The sequence below is a fragment of the Mytilus trossulus genome, chromosome 11 (assembly GCF_036588685.1).
Source record: "Mytilus trossulus isolate FHL-02 chromosome 11, PNRI_Mtr1.1.1.hap1, whole genome shotgun sequence".
Lineage (NCBI taxonomy): Eukaryota > Metazoa > Mollusca > Bivalvia > Mytilida > Mytilidae > Mytilus > Mytilus trossulus.
Window position 1 is genome coordinate 63,772,085 of NC_086383.1, and position 19,980 is coordinate 63,792,064.

The 19,980-nt window shown below is 32.9% G+C and overlaps 1 protein-coding gene across 1 annotated transcript in view; it reads left to right on the forward strand.

Annotated features, from left to right (window-relative positions):
• The window catches only part of LOC134690235 (uncharacterized), a 63,642-nt gene that overhangs the window by 41,868 nt on the left and 1,794 nt on the right, over positions 1 to 19,980 (forward strand). The window contains exons 6-10 of the mRNA XM_063550210.1: positions 8,121 to 8,408; positions 9,514 to 9,623; positions 12,142 to 13,347; positions 13,871 to 13,910; positions 15,770 to 16,047. Coding sequence (XP_063406280.1) covers positions 8,121 to 8,408; positions 9,514 to 9,623; positions 12,142 to 13,347; positions 13,871 to 13,910; positions 15,770 to 16,047 — 1,922 coding nt within the window. The remainder of the gene's footprint in view (positions 1 to 8,120; positions 8,409 to 9,513; positions 9,624 to 12,141; positions 13,348 to 13,870; positions 13,911 to 15,769; positions 16,048 to 19,980) is intronic.

Genomic DNA, 19,980 nt, shown 5'->3' on the forward strand with positions numbered 1-19,980 from the left:
GCTCATTGGTTGATAACATTGCGAATAACTGTAGCCGGTCCCGCTTTGGCAGTCAGTTCCCACATTGTCACACTGGAGGAATAAAATAAGAAAACAAATGGTATAAGAAAAAAAATGAATCATAATTTCCTGTCGATATGCACATCTACATAGTATGCCCTTATTATCTAAAAAGGTTTCAAAAATTCTAATGTGCGTTTTGAGAGACGATGAGAAACTGTTACAGTGCTATATTGTAGTAAATAAGTTCAAAGGGGCATAACTCCTAGAAAAAATAAATGAATCGTAATTTCCTGTTGACATGCACATTTACATAGTACGTCCTTATTATCTAAAAATGTTTCATGAAATTCTGTTTGAGAGTTGTGATGACAAGAAACAAGACTGACTGACGGACGGACAGACGGGTCAAAAACATTATACCCTATGCAACTCCGTTTTGTTGTGTATAAAAATAGGAAGATGGGGTATCACTATTTATGAGGCAACTCTAAACCGAAGACTAATTTACATAGAAGATAACAATTATGTCCTCGTACGATTACCAATAAAACCATATACCACATAGTCAAACATCTAAAAGTCCAAGAAATTACTTTTTTGTATTTATTGCACATAAAGAATATTTAATTTGTTCATACTGAATTGTTACTGGCAAATATTTCAAACATTATACGGATGAGAACATATAGAAAAGTATCAATTATGTAAGTTATGCAAAGTAAGATGAGCTAGATATATGGACTGCCATATTGTTGTTGTGTTGGTAAGAATGAGTGAACAATTATGCTTGGTGCATGTATAGGCAAAATTCCCCCTTTTGACCTTACGAGGCTTCGTATGTATACATCCAGCTGTTTTAGCACCCTGTATAATCAAGGGATCATCTGTCAGATTAGTCATATTTCTTTGTTAAACATAAGATTTGAAAATAAGCAGATGTAGTATGTATTGCCAATGAAACAACTATCCATCAAAGTTCAAATTTGAAATTCAATATAATAAATAAAAAAAACATCTCCTTTTATCATCACGCATAGATTAGTTATACATTTCTTTGCCACGGTAAGATCAAAGACCATTAAATCCGTGTTCACAAACAAAATTGTCATTTACATTTTTTTGCCGCAATGCCATTACCCCACTATAATTATTTTCATCATCAAGAACTTTCCTTATTATCTTACCTTTTAAAAAAGCATGTCAAAAATTAAGATAGAAGTTAAAATTTGCCCGGCTAATATAGCGTTCCTGTGTACTGGGCGGAGTTTAAAAATTACCATCCAAACTTTTCCTGAACCTAGTAGTAGTATAGATTTATATATATAAAGTCTTTAGTAGTGTTTGTGACTGCCCGACACGATGTGGATGTTCCTAGAAAAAATCCCGACATAGTAACCAAATATTTTGCGGTCCTCCGCAAAGCAGTCAGTATTGAGGAATTATATCATAGGTCGGAATACTAGGACAGTCCCGGTTACTTTTGACAGCGGTGGATCCATGGGAGGGTTGCGGGGGTGGACCCCCCATTTCTGGACGATCAATGCTTTTGAATGGGAAAATATAGTTGGAACACCCCCTTTTTGTCCTGGATTGGGAACCCCCTTTTAAAATGGCTGGATCCGCCCCGATTAATCAATTTTCATCTTCATGAAAAGGCGGAAAACAGCCAATTATTGAAGTGTCCTTTTATTTCTGCAGGAAAACCAATAATCATTTTTGTGAAATAAGTTGCTGGATCCATTAGTCTATTATAATAATAACACTTGCTCTGATTCACTTAATGATGTTTCTTTTTTATTTAATTTGAACTCGATTGACATATTGATAGATACAACAGAATATTGCAAATCATCAAAATAACAATAAGCAAATTAAGGGGTCCTACTAAATGCGCCCGGGAGCGCCCGGGTGAAGAAAAAGCGCCCGGGGAAGAACAAATAGCGCCCGGGGGAAAAGAAAATGCGCCCGGGGAAAATGTATAGATATTTTATTGGCCAGAGACAACTTTGTGTCGATGAAATAAGTTATGTACATCGATTTTTTTTTAAATTTTAGACAATTAATTTGCAAATTCAGATAACAGACATTTATAATAAAGCACTATTAAAACAAGTATGAATTTTTCAAAGTTTACAATAATATATGAATACTATTTCGAAAGACAGATAATAATAGATCACAGTTTATGCGGAAGATTTATAAAATGTGAAACTTCAAAAGACATGTTTTTCAAAAACAATATTAAAATGAAAAATGTAAAAAAACAACTTAAATTTCACAGATAAATATTTATCTAATCAAAATTAAAAGAGTTACACATAATAAATCAGCAAATAAAGCAGTACTATACATGTACAGTAGTTAAATGAAGGGGGTAAAAAGCAGGAGTTTGGTTTAATTCAAAACTATGCATTAAATTATATTAAGCATATATATAGACATTAAAACAGTCAAAGTTTTAGTTTTAAATTATAAAAAGATTTAAACAACACTTTCGATGTAGCATCGTACATATACGAATTTATATTAAGGACAAAACAAGCAATGATTTTTTTTAAGGAAAAAAAATATTGTTATAAAATATTATTCTTTTATTCCCCCGGGCGCTAATTTTCCTTCCCCGGGCGATTTTTCTTTTCCCCGGGCGCTCTCGGGCGCTCCCGTGCGCTTTTTAGTAGGACCGAAATTAAGTAATAGACAAAAATCATAAAATAGAAAACATTGGCCCCGAGGTCTTACATTTTAGGACTTAGTCTAGCTAGTGTTCAGGAAATTATGGAATTGTGATACGAGAAAGTTTATCAGATGATGTTCGTGCTCATTTATTGATAAGGTAATCAAGTCTTTAAATGAAAATGTTCAAATTTGTTTTGGGGAAAATAAAAAAATATAAAACTATAATTAACAAAATTTTGCAGTGTAAAAATATATCGCATAATGGGGAATAATTAAACCCATAAAAATAACTGGAAATAAAGATATTAAAGATATTTATGTCAATGACAGAAACAAACTGTTATGAAACGCCAAACGGATAGCTTGATAAGTACCCGCCCCGATGCCTTTAAAGCATACTATACGGGTTTTACCTGTTTTTGAAAGCTGTACGATGACATGCAATTGTTTACATTGCTATTATTTGTTCAAAGTTAATCATTGCGTCATGGGCAAAACATTTTCAAAAATAAATCTCCAAGACATTTAATATTCAACCGATATTTAATTCAAAATATGGTACGAAATGGACCGTGTAAGGTGAGAATGCGTTTTTGGAGCGAAGCGGCACCGTCGACGCAGTCATACATTTGACTTTGTCAGTATTTATATATATTTTTTTTAATGTTAATATGCTTAAATCACGTATATTTCTCTCCTTTTAGTCTTTTATGCGAAAAATGAAGAAAGCACTCTGAATGTCTGACCGTTCGTATTTCCTGTTTTGAAGAACGTTTTGCATCACTTGTTTACATCTTCAAGGGTGCTTTCATACACGCCCGCGTTCCAAGGTCGTCAACGCTATTTTTGAGAAGACCCCTGAAAGCGACCGTTTCCAAGGCACTCGTCGTAAGAAACATGCGTTAAAATATGCGCATTGTTAAAGGGCCGAGCCACCTTAACAGTCCTCATATACATCTATTTCAAACCCGTAAAAAAATAATGTCACTGGATACGTTAAACATAAAATGCAACATTGTTTGGGAATGGGAATTACTATATGATATATGTCGAATCGATGTTTTCGGATAAGATAATGTCATCATGTATGTAAAATATATAAATTAAATTTACTTAGAATTAAAACTAGCTAGCGTACAAGAGTACAGTGTTATGTCAAATGCATGAATTTACCCTATAACTTCATTTTCCGCTTTGGGGTCTCCGTGGCCGAGTGGTGTGAATATAGTCAGACTTATACATCACTGGCAGGTGCAGTCAACTACAATCATCATCATCATCATCATCATCATCATCATCATCATCATCATCATCATCATCATCATCATCATCATCATCATCATCATCATCATCATCATCATCATCATCATCATCATCATCATCATCATCATCATCATCATCATCATCATCATCATCATCATCATCATCATCATCATCATCATCATCATCATCATCATCATCATCATCATCATCATCATCATCATCATCATCATCATCATCATCATCAAATTTCAAAATCGACCCAGCAAGACTTTCATGGGTAATAGCGGCCGTTCTTTAATCCCTAATTGATCCTGCTACTTGTAAAAACATTCATTGTTTTAGCATGGTGTATTTTTGTCAGAATTCAAATGAAGTAGAATATTGCCACAATATAATTGCAACACTTGATTCCGTAAAGACAATACATGTATGATATGACACCTTTTACCACAACACATACAAGATACACATACGCACAAACTCAAAAAAAAGAACACCATAACCACCACTTTATTCCAGAAACATCAAACTTATGTCAAATGCGTTAGTGATATACTATGATTAGACACTATATGTATAGCATTTGACTTTTTATGAAAATTGTCTCTCCATCAAGATAAATGATGGGAAAACTAACTAGAATTATCTTCCATAAATAACAACGAGGGTCCAGCAAACAATTTTTATTTTTCAGCTTATTTACGTTAAAACAATTTTCCACTAAAATAAATGTTACTTCATTCAATAAGAAGGACGAAGTTACCCATGTCTACTATTTTTTTCATATTATGAAGTTTGATGAAAATATATAAACATGCTATTCTATTTCAAAAGAGGCAATTAATATGTTGCAATCTAATTGTCGTAACTGCAATCCTGCGCTTTCTTTCCCCGTATATGACCTATCGAATCATATTTGTCACCTGGTTTGTCTTTACATGAGCAACATGACCTCAAATCAGCCCAAGTCTTTTGATGGGTTGGTTATCTGTGTTGTGTTTGTATACTGTTGCTTGTCTTTCGTCTTTTTCTTTGTCATTGCATTTTCATTATATTTTCGACATATTAGTTTGAATGTCATTATAGTGTCTTTATATACTTAGCCTAACGTATGCAATGCAACCAACCGTATGTAGTAATTGATAATGGAGTAGTATAGTTGATATTTGAAAAATCAAATACCTGTTTTTTTGTTTTTTAGTTTCATCTTTAAAAATAAGAAAGCTGTATTTATAGTACTGCCACATAAGCAGGAGGTTTGTCTAGCCACCAAACCAGGTTAAGAACGCCAATGTTCTTAAAATGTCTTTTTATCAAGTTATGACAGAAATATTGCACGTTTTCATGTATGTTTGCTTTTGTTGTAGTTCAGTGTGTCCGTTGTTTGAGTGTCTTCTTCCTCAAGTTAATATAATTCTCTCGGTTTTAGTTTGTTAGTTTGGATTTGCTCAATTGGATAAGCGATATACTACTGTTGCCTTTAAATCATTTCTATATTTCAACAATATGAGATATATCTTCCTATGTATACCTTCCTTCTTTCCATTATGAAATATTGTATAATTTTGTATATATCATGTATATTTAGACGGCAATTTAAAGTATCAGCTTTCCAATCGATCCATTATGAATAAAAACAAATTATTTACTAATGTGAACCGGAAAATTTTCGCGCCGTCTTTATTTCGTGTTTTATTTTATTATTTCAATATTCTAATTCGCACTGTTTTGAAATCGCAATTTTTCTGTGACCTATCTAAATATTTTATTATATGATTAATAAAGTGAACAGCTTTACATGTATTGCAAATCAAATGATAAAATCAAACAAGTCTTTTGTTTTCGGTTCAGATTAAACGTTGTGTCATGTTTGCTTGTAAAAACACACACACACTAACAGAAAGAAAGACCTAATTAAGAGTAAATTAAAATAAATTGCTGTAAAAATGCATGCTAATTAATCGTCTTTTTGATCTGATTAATCTTTGTAGAAGATTCAACGAAGAAGTCCTTTCAAAAATGTTTGACAGTTGTCATTCACATATTTGTAACTAGTGTTCTATACATTTACATTCTGTGCAATGGTTTCATTTTATGACATGAGTTTCTATCAAATTTTCGAGGTCGTTTTAATTTCGCGTTTAAATTTTACCGCAAAAATAGCAAAAAATTAAATTACCTCGAAATTAAACTACCGCAAAAATTTCCCTGCTTCCAGTATTTAAATTTCAAAACAAAGTTGTAGAACGTATACAATAAATTAATACGGTTAATACAGAAGTTGATAGATACAGATATACTTTTATTTTTACTTTTAACATTTTACTGGAAAACTTTTTGAGCAAATTAGCATGTCAAGTTTAAAAATGAATGGTTGGTTGATTTAAACTATAATGGAACTATTATAGCTCATTCTCTTCAAATTCACTAACATCAAATATTTCATTAAGGCATACAAGATTATTTCACATGTATAAGAATTCATACTTGTAAAAGAGGGACGAAAGACACCAAAGGGACAGTCAAACTCGTAAATCTAAAACAAACTGACAACGCCATGGCTAAAAATGAAAAAGACAAACAGAAAAACAATAGTACACATGACACAACATAGAAAACTAAAGAATAAACAACACGAACCCCACCAAAAACTAGGGGTGATCTCAGGTGCTCCGGAAGGGTAAGCAGATCCTGCTCCACATGCGGCACCCGTCGTGTTGCTTATGTGATTACAAATCCGGTAAATAGTCTAAATCGGTAGGTCAAATTCATGAAAGGGAAGGGGATTGTAGTTACGACGTAAGGAACATATCCGATATCATTTGTGAAACGGTTATTCCATAACGGTCAACCAACTCGTGATGGCGTCCGTAAAATTTACGAAGGGAGGATTTCAACTTCACTATTTGGAACTCTTGGTTTAATAGCTTCCTTGTGAGCAGTAACCCTCTATCAAGAAAATCATGATAGGAAATGCAAGCACGGGAATATCGTATCAATTGGGAGATATATACCCCGTATGCAGGTGCTGCTGGAATGTTGCTACTTAGAAATGGAAAGTTCACAATTGGAAAGCTGAAATCATCTCTTTTGTCGTAAAGTTTTGTCTTCAACCGACCCTCATTGTCAATTTCTAGATGTAAGTCAAGATATGAAGCCGACTTAACTGTATCTGTAGTATCCTTTATCTCCAATTCGATGGGATAGATGCGATCCACATAGTCACCAAATTTTGAATTGTTTAGTGAAAGAACGTCATCTATATAGCGGAAAGTAGAGTTAAAGGATATTGCTAACTTCTTATCTTTCTTCCTAAGAAATTCCTGCATGAAGTCAGCCTCGTAATAATAAAGAAACAAGTCAGCAAGTAGAGGGGCACAGTTTGTTCCCATTGGGATGCCGACAGTCTGTTGAAAAACACGTCCTCCGAACGTAACAAATATGTTGTCAATCAAGAAATCAAGCATCTTGATAATATCGGTTTCAGAGAATTTTTTGTTTGAATCAGAATGGTTCTTTACAAAGTATGATGTATCCCTCCCTAAGACAAGATACTTGTATCTACGTTGGCCATTCTTTTTTATGAAGCAAAGTAATACCAACTCTTTTAATTTGTCTTTTAGTTTGGAATGTGGAATACTTGTGTAAAGAGTAGAAAAGTCAAATGTTTTAATACTGTTACAAGATGAAAGAGAGTTAGATTGTATGTACTCTAAAAGATCTTTGGAATTTTTAAGTATCCACATCTGATTCACGCCACCTCTAGAATAGGCAGTTTCACAATAACTTTGAAGCCCGTCTTTGATTGCTGATAAAATGGATGTTAATAATTTAGAAAGGGGTTTCGTGGAGCACTTGGAAGACCCAGCAATATACCGTTGTTTGTAAGGACACTTATGTAGTTTAGGTATCCAATACAGTGATGGAAGATCCAGTTCTTCATCTTTGGTTGAAATACCAAAGGAACAAAGAACAGACCTATGATTATCCAGGATTTCCTCTTTGGTAAGTGTCGTGAGGGTATATGTTGGGTTTCCAAGTGAATTGTCTATACCTAATTCGTTTATCAAGCAATTAATGTAACGTTATCAATGTTTAAACGTTTTGGTTGGAATTACGCCCACATGTACCTTACAATTATGACTTGTAATAAAACAATGTAATTTGTTGCTTTATAGGTAAAGAAAACACTAGTAACAAAACACCAGTCGATAGTAGTACTAACATGGCGGGAACTTCAAGAAAAGATTCACCACGGACTATGGAAATATCCTATGACGACATTATCAAGCTTGTTCGTTCGGAATGCATGAAAGGAAACTACGAAATGACAATTGTGCCAATTGACCTGTGGGATTTCGGAGGACAGAAAATTTACCATCTAACGCATCAATTGTTTATATCAAGTAGAGGCACCTTTGTTCTTATTTTCAATGGGGGAGAAAGCATTAATGAAGAGGATGGAGGTATGTAACGTCTATTCACAAATAACAAATGCATGATTTTTGGATAGGTGACGGTCAGAGAAGTACTTCAGAATAACATCAACATTCAGTTTTGAACTTTATACATGTACAAAGTGTACAAATGCATATCCGACATTAATTTTATCGACCGGGTAAAGTCGATGAAACTTAAACACTATCATTGCACCTATACGAAGTGCGTCTTTTTCTGGCAAACCTCTCTGAAAAGCAAACATTTTGAACATATAATTCTAAGGTGTCTTTATTTAAGAAATATATACATAGATTGCACCTGTACATACTTTATAATCGTTTCTTTCTTTTTTATAGCTTTAAAGGGAAATTATACATGTAAATTGTAATGACGATGATGATCAGCGTTTTGTTCAGGCTGATTGGCGTATGATGATGCTTTGAAAATAAATCATTACTACATATTTTTAAAGTTAACATGAGAAGTGCATGCATAAATAGTATAAATAATAATTTTCGAGATATTCAAGTATGGTTAACTTCACTATTTTGGGTTTGTTGTGTCTGTTAAATGATTCAATTCATGTTCATGAAGATATAAAAACTTTAAAAAAAAATAGTTTTAACTTATGCATATTACTAACAATGTTTCCAAAAACTAAATTCCAAGCATTTCTAACTACGTTAGTAAACAATATATTCTGAAAAAAACCTCTGCATAGTTAAACCACATATTCGATGACTCAATTATCTATCCTATAGATCTTAAGAATATGTTTGTTTTAATTAAATTTCAGCTTAAAGATATGTTTTATTCTCACAATCTCAGAGTTTATTATTTCCCATCTAAAATTCAAAAGAGAATCATAACATTCAGTATATTAAATTGAATAACATGAAGCTAAGAGACCAATGGAGTACATTGTTACAGCTCAACAAAAATGTCAACCTATGCAGCGCCTGGCGTGAGAATGTCTGTTCGAAGTTACAATTTTCCTTATCACCATATCAGCTATACATCATCGTGCCTGCGTTTTTAAATCTCAAAAACTCAACTTGTTATATTAAGTTCGTGTGTAAATGTTAAATCTGCATATGACTTATATATTAAATATGTAGTTTATTTATGCAGCATACCTTGTCCATTGGGTGAATTCTGTGCTAACATACTGCAAGACACTGAAGAAAGACGACGAGTTTCCGAAAATATTATGTGTGGCAACTCACAAGGATCAAGTCAAAGTAAGTTGTTTCTAAAAAGAGACGTAGAAGATACCAAAGTGACATTCAAACTCGTAAATTGAAAATTACTAAAGTAAAGACCAAAAGACAAATACAAAAATAAAAAATATAATATTGATGTACTTCTAAAGACTGAACAACACGAAACCAATTAAAAAATCGATGTGATCTTAGGGACTCCGGTAGGGTAAGGAGATCTAGCTCTACATGTAATACCTGACGTGTTGCAAATGTAAGAGCAATTCCAGATAAAAATCGTTTTCGGTAGGTCATAATCGAGACCGAGAAGGCAGGATTGTAGTTACGACAACTGGAATATATCCGTAGTTATCTGTGAAACAGATTTCAATCACTGGTCATTACGGTTTGATATGTTGTTATAATTATGATATATAGTCATACTAGGCAGATTAACTTAAATATCCTTTTGGTAAAGGGATATTTGCGAAAGCTCGACATTGGAATCATGTTAAAAAAAGCATAAGCGTTTGGTTTTTTTAGCAATTCATTGTTTCTGTTGTTCCGTTTTGTTTCCTCTTATTGATGATGTGTTTCCCTCAGTTTTGGTTTGTAACCCCGATTTGTTTCAGTTAAATTGATTTATGACTATTGAACAGCGGAATACTACTACTGCCTTTTTTTAAATATCTGTACACTACATTTTTGTCGAGTCTGTCATGAAGGTTTTGGAAGTAAAACATAGCAATCCTGCATTCAGTCTTACAAAAGCTTTTTTGTTACCTCTGGATCAATTCACTTCAGTTTTGTTGATTTTTTGCATTCAGTCTTATCATACGATGTAAGCGATAAAGCTTGAGTTTCGTTCTGGTTAAAGTATTGTTGCAGTCTGTGTTCGTGGCATGACAACAAGGACCAATTTTGTAATTTGGTTTAATCAACCATCTTCTTCTATAGGAAATGCCTGTTCCAAATCAGAAATATGACAGTTATTTTACGTTTGTTTAATGTGTTTGAGCTTTTGATTTTGCCATTTGATAAGGGACTTTTGAATTTTCCTTGAAATTCAGTATTTTTGTTATTTTACTTTTTTGTTTATATTATTTTATATTTTCTGAATCAATTGATTGGGTACTAGTGATCATACATTATTATTCATCAGTAGATACTTGGAATTAACTAAGGCACAGGCCACGTATAATTTGCCCGGTTATTTTTTTTCTTCTAAAAATAAATTGTAAGTTTGTGAAATACTATAGCATCAAACATCCCTGGCAGCAGAATGCTAGTTGAATAAAGTGTATATACTCCTGCTCTTAGTTGAAATTTTATTGTATGCAATACCGTCAGAATGCTAGTTTATCGTGATGTATTGATAAACTAGTTCTCAAAATAATTGTACATTTCAATAAACCGTCTAAGGTTAACACAACTAGTAGAAATTGTGCATTTCAAGATAATAAAATCAGTACGTTTGCGTGTGTCTTTGAAACATGTCATTTTTTGAATTTCCCAGCGCACGAAATTTGTAGTTACAGAGTTATATGGCGTTAACATATGTCACAACCCTAGTTAATAAAGAAAAAACTTTTGTTTCAATGAGATAGACAGTTTTGCGAGGCCACAGACAAATTTTCCATGTAAAATAGTTATACTTCTTATACGTTCAGGTATTTCACATCCATTTTTTTATGGAAATATTCTTTACAAAGCACAAACATGTCAGTATTCACCTCAGTCACTAACAAAAACCTTTAAATAGACTAATTAAGAAGGGATATAGTTACAATACAGTTGTCAGGTAAGTAAAGATTGTATAGTTTGGCGTTAATACTGATTCACTTGTAGGGTCTTTGCATCGGACTTAAACATATTTATTTAAAAAAAACCAGTTGTTTGCATGACACGGGTTATGTTCCTCTCACTTATGTTATGATGGTATGATATTTAACCCATAACGGGAAGGATTGTGCCTGATATTCAAATGATGATATCAAAATCTTTTAATCAGTTTAATTGAAGTCTGGAGCTGGCAAATCAGTTAACTGCTTGTAGTCTGTTTTTATTTATGTATTATTGTCATTTTGTTTATTTTCTTTGATTACATCTTCTGGCATCAAACTCAGACTTCTCTTGAGCTGAATTTTAATGTGCATGTTGTTATGAGTTTACTTTCTACATTGGCTAGAGGTATAGGGGGGTGGGGGTTTGAGATTTCATAGACATGTTTAACCTGACGCATTTTTGCGCCTGTCCTAAGTCGGGAGCTCTGGTCTTTGTTAGTCTTGTAATATTTTAATTTTAGTTTCTAGTGTACAATTTGGAGTTTAGTATGGCGTTCATTATCACAGAACTAGTATATATTTGTTTAGGGGCCAGCTGAAGGACGCCTCTGGGTGCGGGAATGTCTCGCTACATTAAAGACCTGTTGGTGACCTTCTGCTGTTCTTTTTTCTATGGTCGGGTTGTTGTCTCTTTGAAACATTCCCCATTTTCATTCTCAATTTTATTGTACAATTTCGTGTTTGGTACATTTAGATTTTATACGTATTCGTTTCAGGGTGACATAGAGGAGCAGAGGCATTCCTTAGAAAACTCTATCGAAATACTCTTTCAAAACCATGGAGGGAAAAAACATCTTAAATACCGACCACTTATTTTTGTGGACGCAAGAAACAAGGACGACAAAGATATAGATGAATTAAAGAAACAGTTAGTAGAAGTTGCATTGGATCATCCTCGTTGTGGGGAGTTAATGCCGACCAAATTTGTACCTCTGGAACTTCAGTTAGCAAAGAAAGGAGAAGACAAGCAGAAAATAGTAACTATTGATGAACTCAAAAGCATGAACAAACAAAATGAAATCATGGCATTGGATAACGATGAGCTGAAGCTGTTTTTGAAGGTTAATCATGCTTTAGGAAAACTTATCTTCTTTGACGAAGCTGGCCTGAGAGACAAAGTTATTATCGATCCGGTGTTTTTGATAGATGTGCTGCGCTCCATCGTAACCGAGGAACAGTTTTGGCCACAACATCTCCTTCAAATTTTCAAAACACTTAAAGAAAGTGGAAAACTGTTGAAAAAGGAATTATTTGAAATATGGAAACAAGAATGCTTCCAGTCGATTTTAGAACATAAGGAGTATATGGTAGAAATGCTAGTTCACTTGGATATAATCTGTAGACAAAAAGACGATACGAATGGATCAGACTATTTCATGATACCATGTATGATCAGTACCAAACGAGAAGACAACTTACGTATGCCGTTTGACAGAAGCATTCATTTGGCTTATACTTTTAAGGACGAAGTTGTACCACCTGCTGTTCTGTACAGGTTTATCGCGACATTCATAACAATTTGGAAGTTACAGGTCAGTCAAAACTCCGGTCTGTTGCTTTTTACAGACAGTGCTGATGTAAGCATTGACGAAGAACATGATATGAGATTTGACATTCAGAGAAATAAATTAATTATTACTCTTTCGCACAAGAAAATAAAAACCTCCATTGTATCTACGATTGCATCAACGGCTCAGGAATGTCTAACACATGCTATTACACAAATTTCAAAGTTTTATTTCTCAGTAACAGAGGATTCTGATTTTTCTTTAGATTTGCCGTTTACAACTCAAGTTGGTATAGTTTGTGGGACAGACCTTTGCTTTTTTGACCATACATGTTTATCTAAGGATGAATGGATATGTCAAGATCATAAAAGAAAACACAAGACAGATATTGCGTCCAGATGGTTTTCAGACAAGGTATATATTTAGCAAACAATTTCGGGATTGTGCAATTATTCAATTATGTACTGGACTCATTTTACATGTTTCTGCTACAATGCATTAAACAAAAATTAGCTGAAGGAGGTGATTGTAAAAAAGTGTCCCTATTCTTATCACCTATGTCAACACGAACAAAATTACACACATTACTTTCCACATAAGAATTTTGATTTATCTGTATTACTGATTATATATTGCTTTAGACTAATAAAAACGGATTTGAGCAACCATATATCTATTGATCCATTTGTACACCTACAAAAAATGAATTATGGTAATACTGAAAATAAAATAGACATGGTTGGTGATACAAAGTTGATTATTGTATTTTTATTACTAACATTACTTGTATTGTTTGTGTTTGCAGTTATTGACAACATACCGTGGTACTTACTTTAGATATAGCAAATACATATTGTAAATAAAAATAATAATTAGTTTGAAAGCTACTGGCACCAAGAATGAATTTCTATTCTTTTTAATTTATCTGATGTTACAGGTACCTGCAAAAGGAGACAGATGTAATGCACTTTGTCCTGGTAAGAATGTTTTCATTGTTTTTTCCGCCTCTGGCTATAGCATGTAAGCACTTTACTGTGGCTAACATATTTTTAAAATATGTGCATGAATAACAAATTAATATTCTGAAACAGATTTTAACACCAAATGTGTTGCAGTATTCATATTTTCTGGAACCAAGGATAACACAAGTTTATTCTAAATTATGAAATATCCACTAATCCAATAGACATAAACAGTTGCAAGGAATTTAACCCCGTCATTATAATTGATATGAAACTGTGGTTGTCAGCCTGTATGTCTATTCAACTACCACACACATATTCTGCTCTCTAAACATGTTACTAATCATCATGATAAGTTTTTAACAATTTGTCAAAGTACATGTACACAAAAATGTAAGAACATTATACGTTGATGAACTTGATTAAAAGGTGCTAATAAAAACAAAGATGCGATTACTGAGGTCTGAATTAAACTAGTTCAAAATAACACAAAAAACTGGTAGTGAATGTTTGTAAAAAAATAAATGTTCGTAAAAAGGTGCTTTTGAGTTTTTATCAATTCATTGTCGGAATTTATCCATTAGTAATGTTTGCAAAATTTACAAAAACAGTTAAAATGTAATTGAAGGTCGAACACTTGATTATCAGTACTTTCAATACCTAAGGTTAAGATCAACTGTCATCTTCAGCGACTCTATTACACAGATTTCTTGATTTGTTTTTATAATAGTAATACCATCTCTTGGGGGTTCTCAAACTGCTTTGAATAGAATAAATGATTCTTGCCAAAGTCAAATTAATGTTAAGGTGGCTCGGGCCTTTTAGAAGTTTCTATCAATGTACCGTACGTTTTGTTTTTTTACTCTTTATAGAGAGTGAATAAATTTGGTCGAAAAAAATAGGGTGTTCCGGACCATTTAATCTCAAAATATTAAAATATTACTTTTAAACGGGTATGTTAAAGAGACCATTTTGTAATAAAGTGATAGGGGGAAAAAAAGAGGTGTCTATATTTGTATCGGATTATTACAAATACTCCCTGTGACACTTGCTACAAAACTGTAATATAAAAAGCTGAAATGTATTTTGAATTTGCTTGGTGTTAGGTATTTTTATTATTTTATTTTTTACAACTATAATATGTTTTTATTTGTTATATATTGTTAAAATATTGACCCCACTTGGTAGTAAGAGATAATTTCTTTGTAATTGAGGATTTCAGATCTCCTTACATAAAACACTTAACATCCTCATAAAAGTTTATCCTTCGACACGTCAGTGTTAGCACTCCATCTTTTTAAGATGGTGCCGAATTGTGGATTAATGCATAGATCGTTCAAGATATTTTCTTTGATGGTCATGTGGGATATGAGTTGTCGTCCCTCAAAGTTATAGGTCATCACATACATTCTACTAGTAGACAGGCAGATTAATGATGTCCATGGATCAAAAGCGGAAATTCGAAAATATTTGATTTATTTTATAACATATAAAATGTATTATGATCGCAATGGTAAATGTCACATTTATTTCCTGCCATTTTTGCTCATATTGCAATATAAAATACCATATTGAAGAAATGAAGATTAAAATGAGTAAACATTCAGAACTAGATATTTATTTCAAATACATGGTACAGATGGTATGATTGCAAATGAGATAACTTTCCACTAAGTTCAAATGCATATAATGTAAGCAATTGTAGAAAACAGTTAGTCCTTCGACAATGAAAACAACCCATACCGTATAGTCGGCTTTAAAAGTCCCCAGCATGCCAAAATCGAATCAAACGTAAAAAACTAACGGCATGATTTATAACAAAACAGTCTACGAAAAATACAACGTATAATTCATAGTATTCAAAATATTGACAGGTTTAGACAATACATGGTTGGACAGACAACTTGATGACAAACGTCTCGGGCGCTTAGCAGTTGAATTGACAAAAGAAGAAACAAAGGGAATATATATGCATTTAAAGAAAAGAAAGCCAGATCAAACATGGAAAAAAATTGAGTCAAACAAAACGGATGAGTTTGATATCAATACAAACGCTTTACATGATTGGAAGAAGAGTACACACCTTGCTACATTTAACAATATTCAGGAAAGCATGAAAAAGGAAAACATTGACACCCACAAATTGTGCCAGGTAAGTCTCTAAAGAAAGACTGATATCACTATTTTGTGCATTTTCCTTTGATTGTTTTTTGTGACAATTATTGATAAGCTACTCGCATGAGATGGACAATTATCGCTAGAAACTAAGGAGGCACGTGACGTTGCTAATGAAATTGACATGAAATTTACAACGTCGTCATAGGTAAAATTTCGATAAACAGATTATCATTGGTCATTTCAACTCGATTGCTGGAGATGATCAACGATAATCTATAATTATTAAAGTATGTTGTAAATGTCATAAAATTGCTGAATATGCGTAAAAAGGCAACAACCCGACGAAAGTTCAGCTTACAGCAGAAGGTCACCAATTGTGACCGATGAAACGAAAAAATCCCGCACTCGGTAGTGGGCCTCAGCTGGCCCCTTAATAAAGATGTGTACTAGTTTAGTGAAAATTGAACGTCACGCTAAACTCCTAACTAAATATATGTACTGCAATTTAAAAAAAAAACATACAAGACTAACACAAGTCAGAGTCCCCTGAATAGGAAGAGGCGCAAGTATGCGGTGCGGTTAGGCATGTTTTATGAGATCTCAGACATCCCCCTATATCTCTATTCAATGCAAAATAATTTGAAAAAAACACAGCAGTACTCACAGGGAAACTTAGTTTTGAAGAAGCCTGAGTCCGATCATGTATTCATTAGAGCGAATTATTAACATGTCCTTCAACTTTTTTTTTAGAATTAGTTTGATAATGTTTATCATTTGTTTTTGACAATTAAGTGTTATTGTCGTTGGTTACAATCAAAGTAGTTATTATAAGCTTCTATGTTGTATTACTAATGGTCGATGGAAAATGTTAATAACTGTTTTTTTTCGGTACCAATAAACACACTTAAGAACTTATAAAGAAGAAAGTAATTAACTCACAAATTATTTTTAATACAAAAAGAACAATGTGTTTTAACTTCTTGTGAGGGTCCTCCGTAATCGTTACGATCTCGTTGTACATCTTAATTCATGGGGATAGCATCCATGGTAATTAAAAGGAAGTATTTTTCGCCAGACTTTAAGAAGCTATTACAGGCTTACACTATGATGATGTCGGATGAATGAGCGAATGTTAGGGGAGTAATTACTTGATTTTTGTAAAAAACAAATATTTTTTAACCTAGAAGTCGGATATTTCGCAGAACGATTCTACATATGTATCAAAATAGTGATCCTGCTATTGTGGAATGGTTTGAGGTTTCTCTTCTTTTTTTTTTTAATAGATTTTGAATTATTAGAATATAATTAACAAAATTCATAACAGATTCTTCACGTTTTGCATATTTTGTATAATCGACTACTCGTACAGTTGTCAGTTCAAAAGTTTAAGTTCAGCATCTGCTAATATAAAATTGTTGGTGAAATTGAATTCCTATTTTCGACACTTTTTTTCTGAAAAGTTCATTAAAAATATTTGTAATCAATTCCAACTACAAATATAAACTCAAATCTCAGCAGAGTGTTTGTACACATGTTCAAGGTAAGCATCTGCTGTTACATGTATGACCTTTATTTTTCAATGTTAGTAAATTAAAAAAAAACTGTATCTACTTGGTATAATACTCTCATTTTACAGTTATACCTATGATTTGACTGCACATTTATTGCAGATATGAACGATATATTTATGTTTATCTTATTTTTTGGTCCTATTCTTGACATAGAACTGTGATTTGTCAGCAGTAAAAATTTCAAAAGAAGAAAATATTTTGGTTTTTAATCTACATATTTCCTATTTTACGAAATGTTTACATAGATTGTAGGTAAACAAACATTCAATATTTATCATGGAGTTGTTTAAAGAGTTTTTCTTATTTCTAAAATATATCTTTTCAATTATTCAACAGGAGTGTTCCATGCTGCGTTAGTAAACAAACATTCTGCAAATTCCCGTTATTTGAAACATTTTATCGTTTTGTAATTATTGCCAAAACTGTTAAATCTAAGATTCTATGTTAAACCTTAAACATTCTTCTGAGGTTCACACTTCATAGAAAAACGTAAACTGGAGCAAAGGTCCATCATGTGTGTAACAGATAAATATTGGAAACCAGTTAACCCGATACACTTTTTAAGAAAAAGAGCAAAATTGAGCTGGGTAACACTTCTGGAAATGCAGGTTAAAATTTGATATAGTTGCAATTTTTCATTGTTTTATAGATTAACATTCTATCAAATAATAGTATAATCTGCCTTTTCTTATGCGTTTACTTTTCTACATTGGCTAGAGGTATAGGAGGAGGGTTGAGATCTCATAAACATGTTAACCCCGCCGCATTTTTGCGCCTGTCCCAAGTCAGAAGCCTCTGACCTTTGTTAGTCTTATATTATTTTAATTTTATTTTCTTGTGTACAATTTGGAAATTAGTATGGCGTTCATCATCACTGAACTAGTATATATTTGTAAGGGGCCAGCTTAAGGACGCCTCCGGGTGCGGGAATTTTTCGCTACATTGAAGACCTGTTGGTGACCTTCTGCTGTTGTTTTTTCTATGGTCGGGTTGTTGCCTCTTTGACACATCCCCCATTTCCATTCTCAATTTTATTTTCATAATAAAAGTTAAATTTCTAATAACATTTCAATCTTTGGCTGCAATGTGCCATTCAGAAGATGTCCCATGGGATGAAATTGATATCATTAAAAATCACAAAAGATGCAAAATTGGATTGTTAAACGGACAGTGTTCTTCTATAGCTCAATTTCCCAACATATATAATCCATTCACATATTTTATTTGTTTTGCTTGCGTCTTGAAACACAAATCATCACATCATAAATAACTGTGTCAACTGGAACCAATTTGGCCACATTCATTTCAAGTTTACAAGTTTTCCAAAACAACACGTGTTAGATTTGACTACAACGCTGCCGATCTTTCTAAAAATCGAACAGTCGGGTAAAATTGAAAGTGTGTGCCATGTCTTCAAAACCACTTTGATAAGAAACATTCTAAAATAGCTCAAACCTGCTAAGAATTTTGAGATTTACGTACTGTCAATGTACACTAAATATAAAAAAGAAGATGTGGTATGATTGCCAATGGGACAACTATCCACAAAAGACCAAAGTGACACAGACATTAACAACTATAAGTCACCGTACGGCCTTCAACAATGAGCAAAGCCCATGCCGCATAGTCAGCTATAATAGGCCCCGATAAGACAATGTAAAACAATTCAAACGAAAAAACTAACGGCCTTATTTATGTAAAAAAATGAACGAAAAACAAATATGTAACACAGCAACAAACGACAACCACTGAATTACAGGCTCCTGACTTGGGAGCGCATTATCGGACTGACAATAAGTTAAGAAAACTGTTAACCACAAATTTAATAGACAAGATCTAAAAATGTGTAAAGACAGGTTGACTGACATACTTTGGTGTCAAATGATTTGCTTAGTAAATTCCCGAGGAAGGTTAATTGACCGAGAACAAACATTTCGAACGCAAATTGTGCTATCTTTATTTTCTTATCAGTTACTTCCTATCTATACCACGTCTTCTCAGTTTTTTTAATCCAAACTAGAGAAGATAAACAAACATTGTTAACATCAAAACTGGAGAGAAAGACACATATCAACATGGCCTAAATAATCAGTTGGTTTTATGTATTTTGTTTCAAAGTTGATTTTTATTTCCACATATTATGCGAAAATTATTGTGAATAAAGAAACACTGAAATTAGTAAACACTTTTACCAACACCGAATTAACAAAGAGACAGAAAGGCTGAAACTTTTTTGTTATTGCCCTCGAATGATAAAATGTACCTATTGTTGTTTATTTTAGTCAGCTATTGTAGTTGATGGGACAAAATTGACAACAGAAAAATTATTTAACAATACAAGAATAAAAAAAGAGATCAAAGTCATGATTTATTTCCAGTGTGGCATACTGATCAAT